We start from the raw sequence: 15035 nt of genomic DNA, 5'->3' as shown, positions 1-15035 counted from the left end.
GTGGGGGAAACCGGATAGGCCTGAGGAAACCCACGCGAACATGGGGAGAACAAGCAAACACACAGAAATGCCAGCTGACCCAGCTGAGGCTCTAACCAGTGACCTTCTTGCTGTGTGGCGAACGTGCTACCCACTCCGCCACCGCGTTGCCCTTCAGTCGTATAAAAATGTACTATTTTAAAAAGAAGGCTTAGTTTGATCCCATTTCTTAGTGCAGTCCCATTTTTGGGGGGTAAAAAATTAAACCCTTCCCCTTCACACTCTGTTTTAAGGGCCAAGGGGAAGAAGTAGGGGTACAAAAATTTTTTTTGATTGGGTCTTAATGTCTATAACTTATAGCAAATAATTAATCACCATGGGAAGAGTGGGATTTTAAATGCACTTAGCAAAGTAAACCACTCTCTGCTTTACGCCGACCATTTCTTTGTCTCCATGTTGTGCATTTAATAACCTTTATCACGCTGCAATTTCTTTATTACCCCTTACATTTACAGTAGCAACGGTTCTTGACAGTTTAGCAGCATCTATTGACTTAAAGGGTCACAAAACACCAACACAAATTTTTTGAGATGTTGACAGTCATATATGTGTCCCACGCTGCTAAAAACACTATTAGGACACATATATTTCTCTAAAACGTGAAAATTGGTTGTTTTTATGTTATTTTGAGCAAATTTGTTTTTCCGGTTTGAAAATAAATTTTGAAGGTACATCCCAACAATTCAATCACTGTGCAAATTTCAGCGTGGAGATTGGATGTCTGTACCGCCAAGTACAGTGTGACGTTCTCGAGTTTTTAGCATTAATTTATAAGAAAGACTTTGAACCATTCAGCACGCTCTATTGTGAATGAGGTGCAACTTCATTAATATGCCTGATAGCTTCAAAGACTCTGTTCAGATAGCAGAGAGACGCCACGTTATGTTGCTAACCATAATTAAAATTTTGGAGACATGGGTCTTCAGTGTTTATAAATGTGCTGCAACGAAATTTTTATTTTTTTTTTAAATCCCTTCTATGAGAGCGCAGCCGGACTGGATGTGGACTGTGTGGATTACAGTGGCCTGCTAACATGCAACAGAAAGGTAATCTAAACAACCAGATTACCTCTTCGCATGTGGTAATGGTGAAATCTAGATTTGCCGCTCGTCTCCTTTTAAAAAAGACGTGGCTCCAGTTCATGTTGATTGTCCCGTCTCTGCAGATTTGGTAAGCGTGTGATCAATGTGCTTTGTTTATGTTTATTCAGATGGCAAAGTTACGTAGTTTCTATCGTCAGCAGTACTCTTTCAGCGTTTAAAGACATACAGGTACCTTTGTCAAAATGATTGAACTACTAAGTTTACAGCATGTTAGTATCACTGCAATATTATGGACCGAAAGATCCACTTTAAATGCTGCTCTCCAAGTGTAAACATATTAACACCTTAAACAAACTATTACCGTTGTATCAGATTTTCACAGCATTTTGTGACAGGATAATCTATACACACACAGCTTTCTGACACTACCTACTGAGTGCATCTAAGTTACCGAGAAATGCAGAGGCTTTTACAGTACTATCTCCCAATTGGTGTGTGGTACCAAAAATTCTCGCATCCAATATCTCATTTGTCATGGGGGCATGCATAATATGTTCCTGAATGAAGGTGAAAGTGCCAAACCAGTTAAAGTCGACAAATTATTAATTGAGCAAATAATTTAATAACTGATGTCCATGTAAACAATCACCATCTTTTCGCGTTTTATATGGAAAACAAATGCCCAAGAACACGTTGCGCAAATGTTCAAAGGGAACAGTGTATTCTATAACCTCTATAACATCACTCTGGCTACTTTGTTTTACTTTCTTAACAATAAAATGAAAACATAATATAAGGAACTGCCTATTTTTATTTTGATATTAACAACATAACAGACACCAAAAATGTTGAGGCATCGTGAAGCTGCATATTTATATGACCGTCATCTTCACTGTATGCATATTTATAACAAAATGAAGCCTATAACATAACTGCCTGATAACTGCATTTTGAATAGATTCAAAAGACCAAAGTCTAGGAATATGTCGTAAGATATAGACCAGATTAATTAAATATCACGCTTAACAAATATAGTGAGCTAAGATCCAGCAGTTTATCCTTGATGAACTGTCAGCCGTGCGCTGCTCTCACCTGGAGAGGTGTGCTCAAAGCACCCACTGACAGCCTTGATCTCAGAAGTGCATATATGCTGCAGTGCATGCTAGTGTGTGTGTGTGTGTGTGGTCACATGATGTGCGTTTTCAGCAATGTGTAGACTGCAAGCTATTCAGTAACGCTAGGTGAAACGCCAGTGTGGATGTGGATCGTTTTAGTTCTAAAACAGTTTGTTATAGTATAGTGTTATAATATACATTAAATGTTGTAGTGTAAACAGGGCCAAAGTTATCTTTGTCTTGAAGAATCCCCCCTTCCACCCCAACTCATCCTCCTGTTTTTTTGTGATAGGGTGGCATGGTGGCCCAGTGGCCTCACAGCAAGAATGTCACTGGTTCAAGTCCTTACCAGGCCAATCAACGTTTTTATGTGGAGCTTAGATGTTCTCCCTGTGCTCACGTCGGTTTCCCCCGGGTCAGCCGGTTTCCTCCCACCATCCAAAGATATGCGACTAAAATTAATTTGACTAATCCAAATTGGCACAACAGATGTGCTCCTAGTCAGCAAAATATCTCTTCATAGCATTTCCTATTTGTTCATTAGCTGTAAACAGTAGGCAAGTTCTTGAGACCTACCTGAGCTCAAACTCTCCTCTCACTCTGCAAACAGGAGGGACCCCCTGGCTCGAGGATCTTCTGAGCTCAGGGTTCTCTCCAGGGACAGTATGTCAAACAAGCTTTATTATTAATCATCAATTAAGTGTGAACTCTTGAAACAAATTCCATGCTTTCCCAACCTAATGAAGGCTTGAGAACAAAATAATTGTTTAAAAATACACTAAACAATAGATTGAATATAAAGTACACAGCAGTGCCTTGAGTATAAATCTACTGACTAACAAGCTAATGTAGAGATTTTAAAACCACTAAATGACTCAAACTTTCCAGTTATTCATCATTTGTGTAGAAACTTAAAATCCAGAAGCACATTTGCATTAAACTTGGATATACTGTAGAAAGAAACAAATTGACTTGGCAATGAGGAAAGATGGCTGCCAGCCCGTCTGCTATAATTTTTCAAGAACAACCTACAATTTTGTGTTTTCTGAGATGAGGGGCTTTGGAAAATGCCTCTATAAATGGAAAGCTAGTCATGATGCAGATGTGCTGTCTGTGTCTGGATCGCGGCTTGTTGCATATTCTGCAGTTTATTTTTTCAAGAATCTGAAAGTTCCAGAAACTTTAAGAAAGCAAAATGTCTTTCATCCCTTGACATGATCTTTGGACTATTAAAACACCCTGCAAGAGTTCAGGCTAAAAATACTCTATTAGATACAAAAAGTGAACCAGCTTATTTGTATGTTGTTTGTACACTCACTGGCCACTTTATTAGGTACACCTGTCCAACTGCTTGTAAATGCAAATTTCTTATCAGCCAATCACATTGCAGCAACTCAATACATTAAGACTTGTAGACATGGTTAAGACAATCTGCTGCAGTTCAAACTGAGCATCTAAATAAGGAAGAAAGGTGATTTAAGTGACTTTGAATGTGGCTGGTCTGAGTATTTCAGAAACTGCTGATCTACTGGGATCTACACAACCTTATATAGGATTTAGAGAGAATGGTCTGAAAAAAAAAATTAAAATTCAGTGAGCAGCAGTTCTGTGGGCACAAATGTCTTGTTGATGCCAGAGGTCAGAGGAGAATGGCCAGACTGGTTCCAGCTGATAGAAAGGCCGCAGTATCTCCAATAACCACTCGATGCAACCGAGGTCTGCAGAAGAGCATCTCTGAACACACAACAAGTCCAACCTTGAGACAAATGGGCTACAGCAGCAGAAGACCACACCGGGTGCCACTCCTGTCAGCTAAGAACAAGAGACTGAGGCTACAGTTTCATACATGCTCACCAAAATTGGACAATAGAAGACTGGAGAAACGTTGCCTGAGTTTCGATTGAGTCCAACCTTGTACTAGTAAGGCGAACCTAATAAAGTGGCCGGTAAGTGTTGGTTGTGGGATTTGTGATGGCAGAGTGTCTCTAAAGCAAAATGCTTGATAAAATTGCACTTCTGTTCACAAATTACTGATGTTGAATCGCTTAACGGCTGACATTAGATACGAACACTGTGTTATGTCAAAAGCAAAGCAGGACAAGTGATCTATTACTAATTTATTAGGTATGGCTTTAAATCATTAAATTGCAGTTAACAAGTCATTTATAACTTGTTAACTAACAGCTTGTAAGTTATCTGTTGGCTATCTGTAAGGCACAGTTATAAATAATGAACAAACTTTTAACTTATTTAAGTCATTTGTAACTCATTAACTAACAGTTTATTAATGATCTATTAACTAGTTATAACGGATAGTTATTCTAAAGCAGGGGTCACCGAACTTGTTCCTGGAGAGCCGGTGTCTTGCAGATTTTAGCTCCAACCCTAATCAAACACAACTGAACAAGGTAATCAAGGATTTACTAGGAATACTTGAAAAATTCAGTCAGGCGTGTTGAAGCACGTTGGAGCTAAACCCTGCAGGGACACCGGCCCTCCAGGACCGAGATTGATGACCCCTGTTCTAAAGTGTTACCGACTTCGGAAACAGACACACTTCTGAAATATACCAGTGTAAGAAAAGTGGATGGCCATACATGGCACAGTTTTGTTTGAAGAATGAAGCTAACTTCACTGGATCTAGCATCAGCTGCATACTAAACCTGAAGTAAAAATTTTGCAATGCTTTCATTGTATATAAAATAATGTAATTTTATACACTACCCGACATAAGTTTTGTTGTGGATTCCAGTTGTAAGAACAACAAATAATAACTTGTTTTCTAGTTTATCATATGGAAAAGTGGCAGAAGGTTGATTTTTCTAACGTATTATCTGTTGAACTGCATCCCAATCATCACAAATACTGCGGAAGATCAACTTGAATCCACATGGAGCCAAGACTATCACAGAAATCAGTCAAGTTTGGTGAAGGAAAAATCATGGTTTGGGGTTACATTCAGTATGGGGGCGTGCGAGAGATGGACACATGAACAGCCTGAGGTCTCAAGACATTTGTGCTGCCTATTACATTACAAACCACAGAAGAGGGCAAATACTTCAGCCTCCACATCAAAGCTCCTGAAAGCAAAGCCAGCCTAGTCACCAGATATCAACATTATTAAGCATGTCTAGGGTAAGATGAAGGAGGAGGCGTTGAAGATTAATCAAAAGAATCTTGATGAACTCTGGGAGTCCTGCATTCTGAACGCTTTTTTTGCCATTCCAGATGACTTTATTATTAAGTGATTTCAGACATTGCAGAGATGTATGGATGCAGTCCTCCAAGCTCATGGGAGTCAGACACAATATTCATTCTTTCTCCACTGCTGCATGACTTTTTAATCTATACTGGACATTATTTCTGTTCAGTGATGAGACTTTTGTCTAAGCAAAGTCACCCCTTACTGTCTTAATGAAATCATTCAAAATCAAGGCATGATCATATTTTATTTTGGTCAAATAAGCATAATCTTGAGGCCTTTGTCTTTTGTAAAAGCCACTTCTGAAACCAGATGATCAACTAGAAGTCAACTTATTATTTGTTGTTCCTAAAACTTGGATAGGCGACAAGACTTTTGTCAGGTAGTGTATACAGTAGATAATTTTGCAGTTACATATTACACATGCAATGCTGGTGGGTTGTTCATTTTACATTTATAATTACATTAGAACAACCACAATAGTAGCGCTTTTTTTTTTAACTTAAGGAACACCTAAAATAATATTTCTTATTTAATCAGTTCACCTCAGGGAAGCAATTTACACTATATAAATAAAAAAGTCGTTTGACATCTGGTGATGTAATTGGTCTAAAATAAAATATAACGTTTAACAGTAATGCAATTGCAGTAATGCAATTGCAGTAATGCAATTGTAATTTGCACTTTAGTATTCTAGTGTCAGAACAAATCATTAAGACCAAACCACATGTGACCACAGAGGAAATCAAAACAGAGTCTTTCAAGAGTTAGAACAAACAGAAACTTGACATTGGGTCGGCAGATGACTGGCTCTGTTTGGATTTAGCATATTAGCATGCTGTTGTGGCTGAAGTGCGATGCCAACACACCCAAGTGCTTCAATTCAGAACAGATCTTGGTGCCTGAAAGCTGGGTAAACATGACATGAAAAAATAAATGAAACAAAGATGTGTTACACTGGGTGTATCCTGCAATAATAATCACTACGAAACAAGGCTAATCCCAGTTCTTTAAATGTAGGCACTTGTTTATTAACTTCAAAATGTCTTGGTTCGAGACCAAACATTACTTTTTCAGTATTTAAAAAGAAAACTACATTTCACAAAAAGTACTGTGGTGATAACATTCACTGTAAAAAAAAAAAAAATCTGTAATTTTTTTTATCAGAAAAAAAGTAAAATAACATCCATTAAATGACAGAAATCTCCGTTATTTTACAGTAAATGTCTGTATTTTTTCCCCAGTGTTGTGTAGTAATGGGACTATTGCTAACTCGTTATGCATTTAACGGGCACCTATTATGAAAATCATCTTTTGTGAGCTGTTTGGACAGGACTGTGTGTAGATATAGTGTGTAAACTGTCATCATAGTGTGTTTATTAACTTAGTGTGTATGTCTTTAAGGCAAATGGCATTTGTGTGTGACTCATCATTTCAGAAAGGCTTGAATAAACTCCACCTCAAATACATTAAATAAACTAACTTAGTATTTCTGAGTAATGAGCTGTATTTAAGCTTTATCCGGGTCTGTCTCTGTATCACTGAGCATTGTTTATCTGACATAATGCATGATGAGAAGCAGACACACACAAGGGAACGGTGGGCGGGGAGAAGCTGCTCATTTGCATTTAGAGCCACAGGCTGCAAAAAAAGCTATGCTGAACTCAGACATTAAAATAGGCAGATTCAGAAGGCTATAATAAATAATCTGATGGGTGTTTTGAGCTGAAACTTTACAGACACATTCTGGAGACACCAGAATACAAGAGGTAAAATAGGTGCCCTTCAATTGTTTTACCATTAAAAAAAATAAAAAAATAAGAAACAAGAAATATTATCTGATTTTAAAATTTAAAACTTATTTGCTTATTATAAACACTTCAGATGGTTTCATTCAGTTTCATCTGCTGAGTATTTGAATGCCACAATGTCCATCACACTTTGGTCTCAAAGACTGAGCGCATCAATAAAAACAAACTAGAGGAGCTTCTCAAAGAACCCACAGGCTATTCGAATTACATGTGTAAGAATGTTAATTCAATGTGACGCTTCTGCAGACGCACAAAAAACAGATTTAACACTGAAGTACACACTGTTGTCCAGGGCCATCACAGGAGATTCACATCAACTTGAGGAATGCAGGAAGATTGTCTCAGTCAATCGCACACATGCACATACACTCTGGCTGTTGAATGCTTGATTCTGATTGGCTGATGAACAAATAGGGAACTATTATAAGGGAACCCTACAGCTAAAGTAGTTTCAGGCAGGTCTTGAACTGCATTACGGTGCCATTACCATGCTGAATGATTTCAATTTAGGCAAATATCAAAAATCTAATCAAAACAAAGGGCTTTGAATGCAACACAGGCTCATTAGAAATGCTTCAGCCTATATTTTTTTTAAATATACGTTTACTGTAAAAAAAAAAAAAAATCTGTAGTTTTAAGGTTTATTTCCAGCAGCTGGGGTGAAATTACAGAAATTTACCGTAAAATAACGGATATTTAATTACAGTAACTTAATTAAATGTTTAATGTTTTTTATTTTTTTACAGTGTACTGCACACGTGACTGCAGTTTCTAGGTCAAATCGAACACTACTGGGCAGTATGACAACTACAACATTTGTTTCTTTTCACACTGATGATATTTACAAGTAGGGTTGGGCGATGTTGACCAATTTGGCATCGTACGATATCCAATATGAAACATCGCGATGGACCATGGCATTGTCATCATGTCATAAAAGGGAGTAGGTGGGGGGTCTGAAGAACGAGGAGGGATCCAGGGCTGAGAAGGGTGCGCAACTTATTTCAGGACCAGGAGAAATCTGTGGAACTTCCCGGGAAACTTGGGATGTTTGAATATCAAATTTATTAACTGTAGTAAGACGCAATCCAGCCTTCATAAACTCTCTGCCTGGAGCTCAGAGGAGCGCGTGACAGCGTGTGGCTGTATGTGTGTGGTGGATGTGGATCAAAAGGTGTGGATGTGGATAATTTTCGTTCTAAAATGCCATTTTAATACTAAGACGTATTAGTGTAAACAGAGCCTGAGTGTGTATTTTTCACAAGCGGGTTTGCGACGGGGGTAGGGCGATGGATCATGATGCCGGCTCAGCATCGTGTTTTCTATTGGCCATCGGCGATGGACAATGGCATCGTTTTTCGGCCTAACCCTATTTACAGGAACACATTATCGAAAAATAAAGGATTATTTTGTAAAGTTCTTTGCAAAACACTGATTAAATTTCACAAAACAACTAAACAGTGTCTGTTATTAGTATTTAAATACATTTGTTTCACCTTCCAATCTCAATATGGACATTGTTTCTGGCATGGTAAAATTGCTCATTTACTCCCTTCAAATGGTCTGTTTGAGACGAAAAAATTGCTCTGTTTCGAGTCTGGTGAAGCGCGGTTCCACAAGAGATAAAATCAATGTACGATTAAGTTTTTTTTCCTCTAAGGTCAGCCTTTGAAATCACATTTGATTGAGTTCAGGGAAAGGTTTTGGCCAGTCGACAACAAGGTGATCTTTTCGACTTCCTACAAGAAGAATGTATATTTGATGCTTATAATAAAGCCAACACAATCCCACAGCGATTCATAACTTTTTGATTTAGTGGCTAATTTGTATTCATTTGAATGATCTCATTCCTACAGTTTACTATTAATTGTTTATCCCCCAATGATGGTTGGGTTTAGGGGCGGGGATGCTTTTAAAATGATAAATTTTCATATGTCTGAACTATTACTAATTTGTACAAATTAACCACTAATCTGACAAAATATAAAGTAACATAGTAACATACCAAGTAACATATAAAATGTAGAAAGTGCCCTCTAGTGGATTTGCTATCTGAAATGTGCAACAAAATGTACCCAGAGCAAAGAATCTTACATATTGCAAAAGTGTGGGTTGAGACATGCATTTCCAATGAGCCTATGTTGTTAGAATGAGATAAAATAAATCAGTGCTCTACACAGAGCAGCAGTTTGAGGACAAAAACCTGACAAATACTTCGAAATATAACATCTAAGTAACAGGTGTCAAACTCAGTTCCAAAAGGGCCGCAGCCCTGCGCAGTTTAGTTCCAACCCTAATTAAACACACCTGATCAAACTAATTGAGTCCTTCAGGCTTGTTTGAAACCTACAGGTAATTGTGTTGGAGCACGGTTGGAACTAAACTGTGCAGGGCTTCGGCCCTCAAGGAACTGAGTTTGACACCCCTGATCCAAGTAATGTCTTTTGTAGTGGTAACCATTATATATGCAGAATGATTGACTCTGGTCATTGAATTATTTGAAAATTACACACACCTGAGGTAAACATTAACTCGACAATAATGCACACTCCTCATCATGTCTTGCTCGCTTACCACATTGGGTGTGTATTATTTTTCTAATAATTCAATGGCTTGTTGTCAATTATTTCTTAACATACAGTATAGTACAGTAATGTGGACATGCATTCAGTAAAAAAAAATCATATTTAAATAATTAAGAAATATTTATTATTATTTAAAAAGTCAAAATCTGTTGCAATTATACATTACATATTAATACAAGATGACAATGTGCATAAAATCATTTACCATTCAGAAAAAAAGAAATCACACATATTCACTCCTAAACAGAACTGAATGCCAGTTGAAGTGCTCAGCATAAATGAGTACAGCACTCACAAATCTATTTTTTAATTCAAATTTTCTATAGGAAGCTTTACAATATTATATTTGTGCATATACATTAGATTAGTCAGTACTGAAGCTAAATCTGGAGCTTATTTAACCAAATAACTTACGATAATGTTCCAAAAACTAGTACAGCCAAATGTGTGTTATAGAAAATTATTAAATACAAATTAAATGAGAGGAGAAATCAAGAGCAGCAAAAAAAAAAAAAAAAAAAAAAGAAACATTTTGCAGGTTGTAATTTGTTTTTGTGCAATATTTAGCTTTACTTTAACTGTATTATCTTTTAATTTCTAAATATGTTGGTGACTAAAATATTATTGTAATAAATATATCTGTTTAATAAATCTGTTTTGTTTAAATGCACCAAAATACATTGCCTATATTCACTGAGAAATGGAAAAACATATTAATTTTCAAAACGAGTTGCACTCTATGCTGAGCACTGTATCAACATGACACAAAATGTACAATAAGTATCTAAACATTGTTATTGTAAAGGTTTTGTTAAAGTATGGTTGTTTTCTATGTTTAGCTACCTGTGCATTAAAGGTGACATCAGATGAAATGTTCCCTTTTATAGATTTATTAGAGTTTAGTTGTTTTTTTCTGCTGTGTCTGTCAGCTCAGACAAGTTAAAAAGAAAACATGAAGCTTTTTTTAAACTATCTTAGCCTATTTATGTCAAAGATTTTTAAGGGGGAGATGATAATGTCTGTGTTATCAGAAATACGAAGCTGGACTTCTTATTTCTTTAAAGAATCTAAGCAAACCTACAATTTGTCTGAAAGCTTCATTCTTTAGATACAATTGTAGTTTTTGTTAGGTTGTTATCAAAAGTTAACTTCAATTCACTTGTGTTTAAAATTAGATCATTCTGTCATGTGTTCAGAGCTGTGCTTGTAAGTGTGTTTTAAATGACCAGTTCAGAAATAGAGCTTTTGCCAAATCCAGCAGTGCCACTTTGTGTAAATGTTAGTTTGATTAATGGCATGCTGCATTGTCAAGAAATGATCATTTATATGCATCGATTTTATGTATTGTGTCATTGAAATGTATAAAAGCTTCAAATTCTACTTCATGTCAGTCACAGCCCAAATTCAGCAGAAGCTAAATGCTTAATGAGAGCTGTATGTGTGGTGCAATGGTATATTCAGTAACTGCGCCACAAAAAATTGACTGGTAGGCTATTAGCCATTCACGATCCGGCAGCCTCAGAGAGTGGTGAACAGAAGTTCAGTAGCAGTTAAACAGATAAGAAGCAAACTGGCTTACTGTGAATTGAGGTGTTTTTGACAAGGTAAAATTTGTTTTTTTTACAGTACCATTAAAAAGCTTAACCCTTCAGAATCATATCAACATTTGTAATTAGCCAGCCAATGTCACCTTTAAAGCCACAGATCTGGCAATGTAGGTTCAATCAAGACAGCGAAATATATATGGAGTTACTATTAAAAGTTTATCGTGGCACAGTGAATAAGGAAGCGCTGCAAAAATACTTTTATTAATGTGTACAGCACACCACGTGCTGTTTTTTTCTGATCTTAAGAAGCTTTACTGAATCTGTTCATGATATAACACCAAAATTAACATCTTCTTAGATGCAACATTCAGTTCATTTAATTGTGACAACTGTACGACAGTTTTGCAATATCAGGATAAAACTGCTTGGCTTGAAGGGTATACAGAAGGATGTCTGCCATGATTTTTCCAGACTGAGGATTTAGAGTTTGGCTCGGAGAGATCCAACAACAGGTTTGTCAGAACAAAACTCAGCCCACCAAGATGGCCGTTCCAGAACGTTCTTACCCTGCATGACTGTAGACCACAGGTTTTTGTAGAGCTGAAAGATCAATTAGAAACAGATCAACTCCACTTTTACTCATCAAGCACTTCCAAAACCATTAGAATGAACCGAAGTGCTAACCACGCTTAACCATAAATAAAACAATTCATGACAACAAACAAAAGCATTTTACAGAAAATAATTCACCATTCTTCAACCAATCACACTACAGAGGATTGGTAAAATAAATAGGTTTTTAAGTCTTCTTATTTTAGCCTTTTTAAAATGTCCAGATTAATAAAGATTTTATAACTAAAGACAGATCATTCTAGAGTGCAGGAGGTGCAACAGAATAGACTGAGCCTACATTACACCTCAATCGAGACTGTGGAAAAGACTTATATTGAGCATACTTTGAGAGGATTGCATTTGACGGTGAGGCAATGTACTATAAATTGCGCAGTGTACTATAGAAAAAAAAAAACATTAATAATTATAATAATAATAGTATTCTGTATTTTACATGTAACCAATAAAATGTAGCCATTATATGATCACATTCAAATTAATCAAAATGTTGTTTTTCATATTTTCATGTTTTCTTAACTTTTTTGAGCTCTCTCAGCAGTGGAAGCCCTTTTCTGACAGATAAAAAAAAAGTCAAGCCTTGAAAAGTCAAAATGATGAAGAAAAAAAAAATTATGACTTAGAAAGTTGATAATATAAGATTAAAAAGTCAAAATGATGACTTCTCGTCTCATAATAATGACTTTCTAGAAATAATAAGACACTTTCTCAATATTTTGACTAACTCCACACATGTGCAATATACATGCATGCATCAAAAGCCTTTTTACTAAAATGCTGAGCTAAACTAAACTGCTAGAGTACAAATAGAGAAATTACCTTTTCTTGTTTTGTTTGTAAAATAATACAAGCTTCATTTTTTAATGCATTACAGAGCTACACAGTTGTCATAAAAGACATTGAATTGATATTAATAAACCAAACATTTCCAAAGTTCAGCAAGAACAAGTTAACAACTACTACTAACAACAAATCTTCAATTGGGCTAGTGTGTGGAAAGCTTGCACAAATAAGACACTTCACTTTTATCATAACCTCAGATGAGTCGGAAAATGACTGAGTGCCAAATTGAAGTTCATTTCCAGTAAACATCTCCCCAAATGTAAACATGAAAAGTGTCTCGCTCAGTAGGGGATCAGGGGGAAGGTCTCTGTGTCAGTGGGGTGTGTGTGAGACTTCGTCTAGTGTTTCAATAAAGTTTTGTTTTTGTCTAACTCTCAAAAATACATGGCCTGCCAAACAAGTGCTGAGAGAATTTGACTGGAGGAATGAGTCACCGTAATGTCTAGTCAGAGTCATGTTTCTGAATTAAACAGACTTAAAGGCAGTGTTTTATATCATGGAAAAACCATACAGCTTTTCCGAATGCATAAAATTGGTTTGTTTTAATTAATACTTTTTTTTTTTTCACTTTTGTGTCAAAACTGAATAAACGCACAACCCAAAGACTTAATAACTGTTGATTTTATAAGGTGAAGTTAATTTTACCCCCTTTATGTGACACAATAAGCTGTAAAATTTTCCAGTGAATATTGCATCATTACTAGCTGTCAGGCCAACACGTTTCATAGGCTAGCGGAAAAAAAAGATTCTGTTTGGAAAGGCCTTTTAATATATATATATATATATATATATATATATATATATATATATATATATATATATATATATATATATATATATATATATATATATATATATATATATATATATATATATATATATATATATAAATATATATATATATATATATATATATACACATACATATACAGTATCTTTAAAAGCATAATCTTTGGGTATACTTATGTATTTCTTTCTGTAAACATTCACTGATAAATGAAATGTACTTCTGGTAATATATACATACGTACACTACCTGACAAAAGTCTTGTCATCAATCCCAGTTGTAAGAGCAACAAATAATAACTTGACTAGTTGATCATTTGGAAATGTGGCACAAGGTAGATTTTTCTGATGAACATTTAGATTTTTCATGTGAACTGCATCCCAATCATCACAAATACTGCAGAGGAACTAAGCAAAGAAGGTCAAGGTGCTCCAGGATTGGCCAGCTCAGTCCCTAGAAATGAACATTATTGAGCATGTCTGGGGTAAGATGAAGGAAGAGGCATTGAAGATGAATTCAAAGAATATTGATGAACTCAGGGAGTCTGCAAGAACGCTTTCTTTGCCATTCCAGATGACTTTATTAATAAGTGATTTGAGTCATTGCAGAGATGTATGGATGCAGTCCTCCAAGCTCATGGGAGTCAAACACAGTATTCATTCTTTTTCCACTGCTGCATGACTTTATAGTCTATACTAGACATTATTTCTGTTCAGTGCCAAGACTTTTGTCTAAGCAAATTCAGATCTTACTGTTCTGATGAAATCATTCAAAATCAAGCCATGATCATATTTAATTGTGGTCAAATAAGCGTAATCTAGAAGCCTTTGCCTGTCATTTAAGCCACTTTTAATACCAAATGATTAACTAGAAGTTATTATTTGTTTTTGCTAAAACTTTTAGGTGACAAGACTTTTGTCAGGTTGTGTACTTACAAGAAAATACAAGTATGTAATCATATCAACAGTTTTAATTTTCAAGTGTGAAAAAACACATGATATTGTACTTTCTCATTAGTTGTCTAATATATGCTATTACTGAAAAATCATGAGAATTTGAAGACTGGAGAAATGACTGCTGGAATATTAGCTATGCAACACAATAATAGTGAAAATAATAATTATTATAATACTAAATAAAAATAATTCAGTGAAATATTATATATTATTATATAATATATATATATATTATATGTATATTTTATTTGTAATGATGTACTGTACATTCCATAAGATAAATATATACTATATTTATTGTATTTACAAAATAAATAAATATGGTGAGCATAGGAGACTTTACTTTTGAACACAAACAAAAATAATTATTACTATTTTTTGATTGGTCAAGTAAATATGTGCACACAATAGAGTTGATAGTGAAACTGTAAAACAATATCAGCATCCAGTTCATATTTTCAATATTACCTTTGCTTG

The 15035-nt window shown here is 35.5% G+C and overlaps 2 protein-coding genes across 3 annotated transcripts in view; both read right to left on the bottom strand.

The window, feature by feature from the left end:
- Positions 1-15035, bottom strand: part of stim2b (stromal interaction molecule 2b) — an 860843-nt gene that overhangs the window by 626021 nt on the left and 219787 nt on the right. The gene's annotated exons all lie outside the window — the stretch shown is intronic.
- acox3 (acyl-CoA oxidase 3, pristanoyl) overlaps positions 9897-15035 on the bottom strand; it is a 45631-nt gene continuing 40492 nt past the window's right edge. For both annotated transcript variants that reach the window (XM_068222211.1, NM_213147.2), the window contains exon 18: positions 9897-11942. In XM_068222211.1, coding sequence (XP_068078312.1) covers positions 11823-11942 — 120 coding nt within the window. In that variant the 3' untranslated portion in view covers positions 9897-11822. The remainder of the gene's footprint in view (positions 11943-15035) is intronic.

The sequence above is a fragment of the Danio rerio genome, chromosome 7 (assembly GCF_049306965.1).
Source record: "Danio rerio strain Tuebingen ecotype United States chromosome 7, GRCz12tu, whole genome shotgun sequence".
Classification (NCBI taxonomy): Eukaryota; Metazoa; Chordata; class Actinopteri; order Cypriniformes; family Danionidae; genus Danio; species Danio rerio.
Note: the sequence above shows the minus strand (reverse complement) of the source record. Positions and strands in the feature narration are given on the sequence as shown.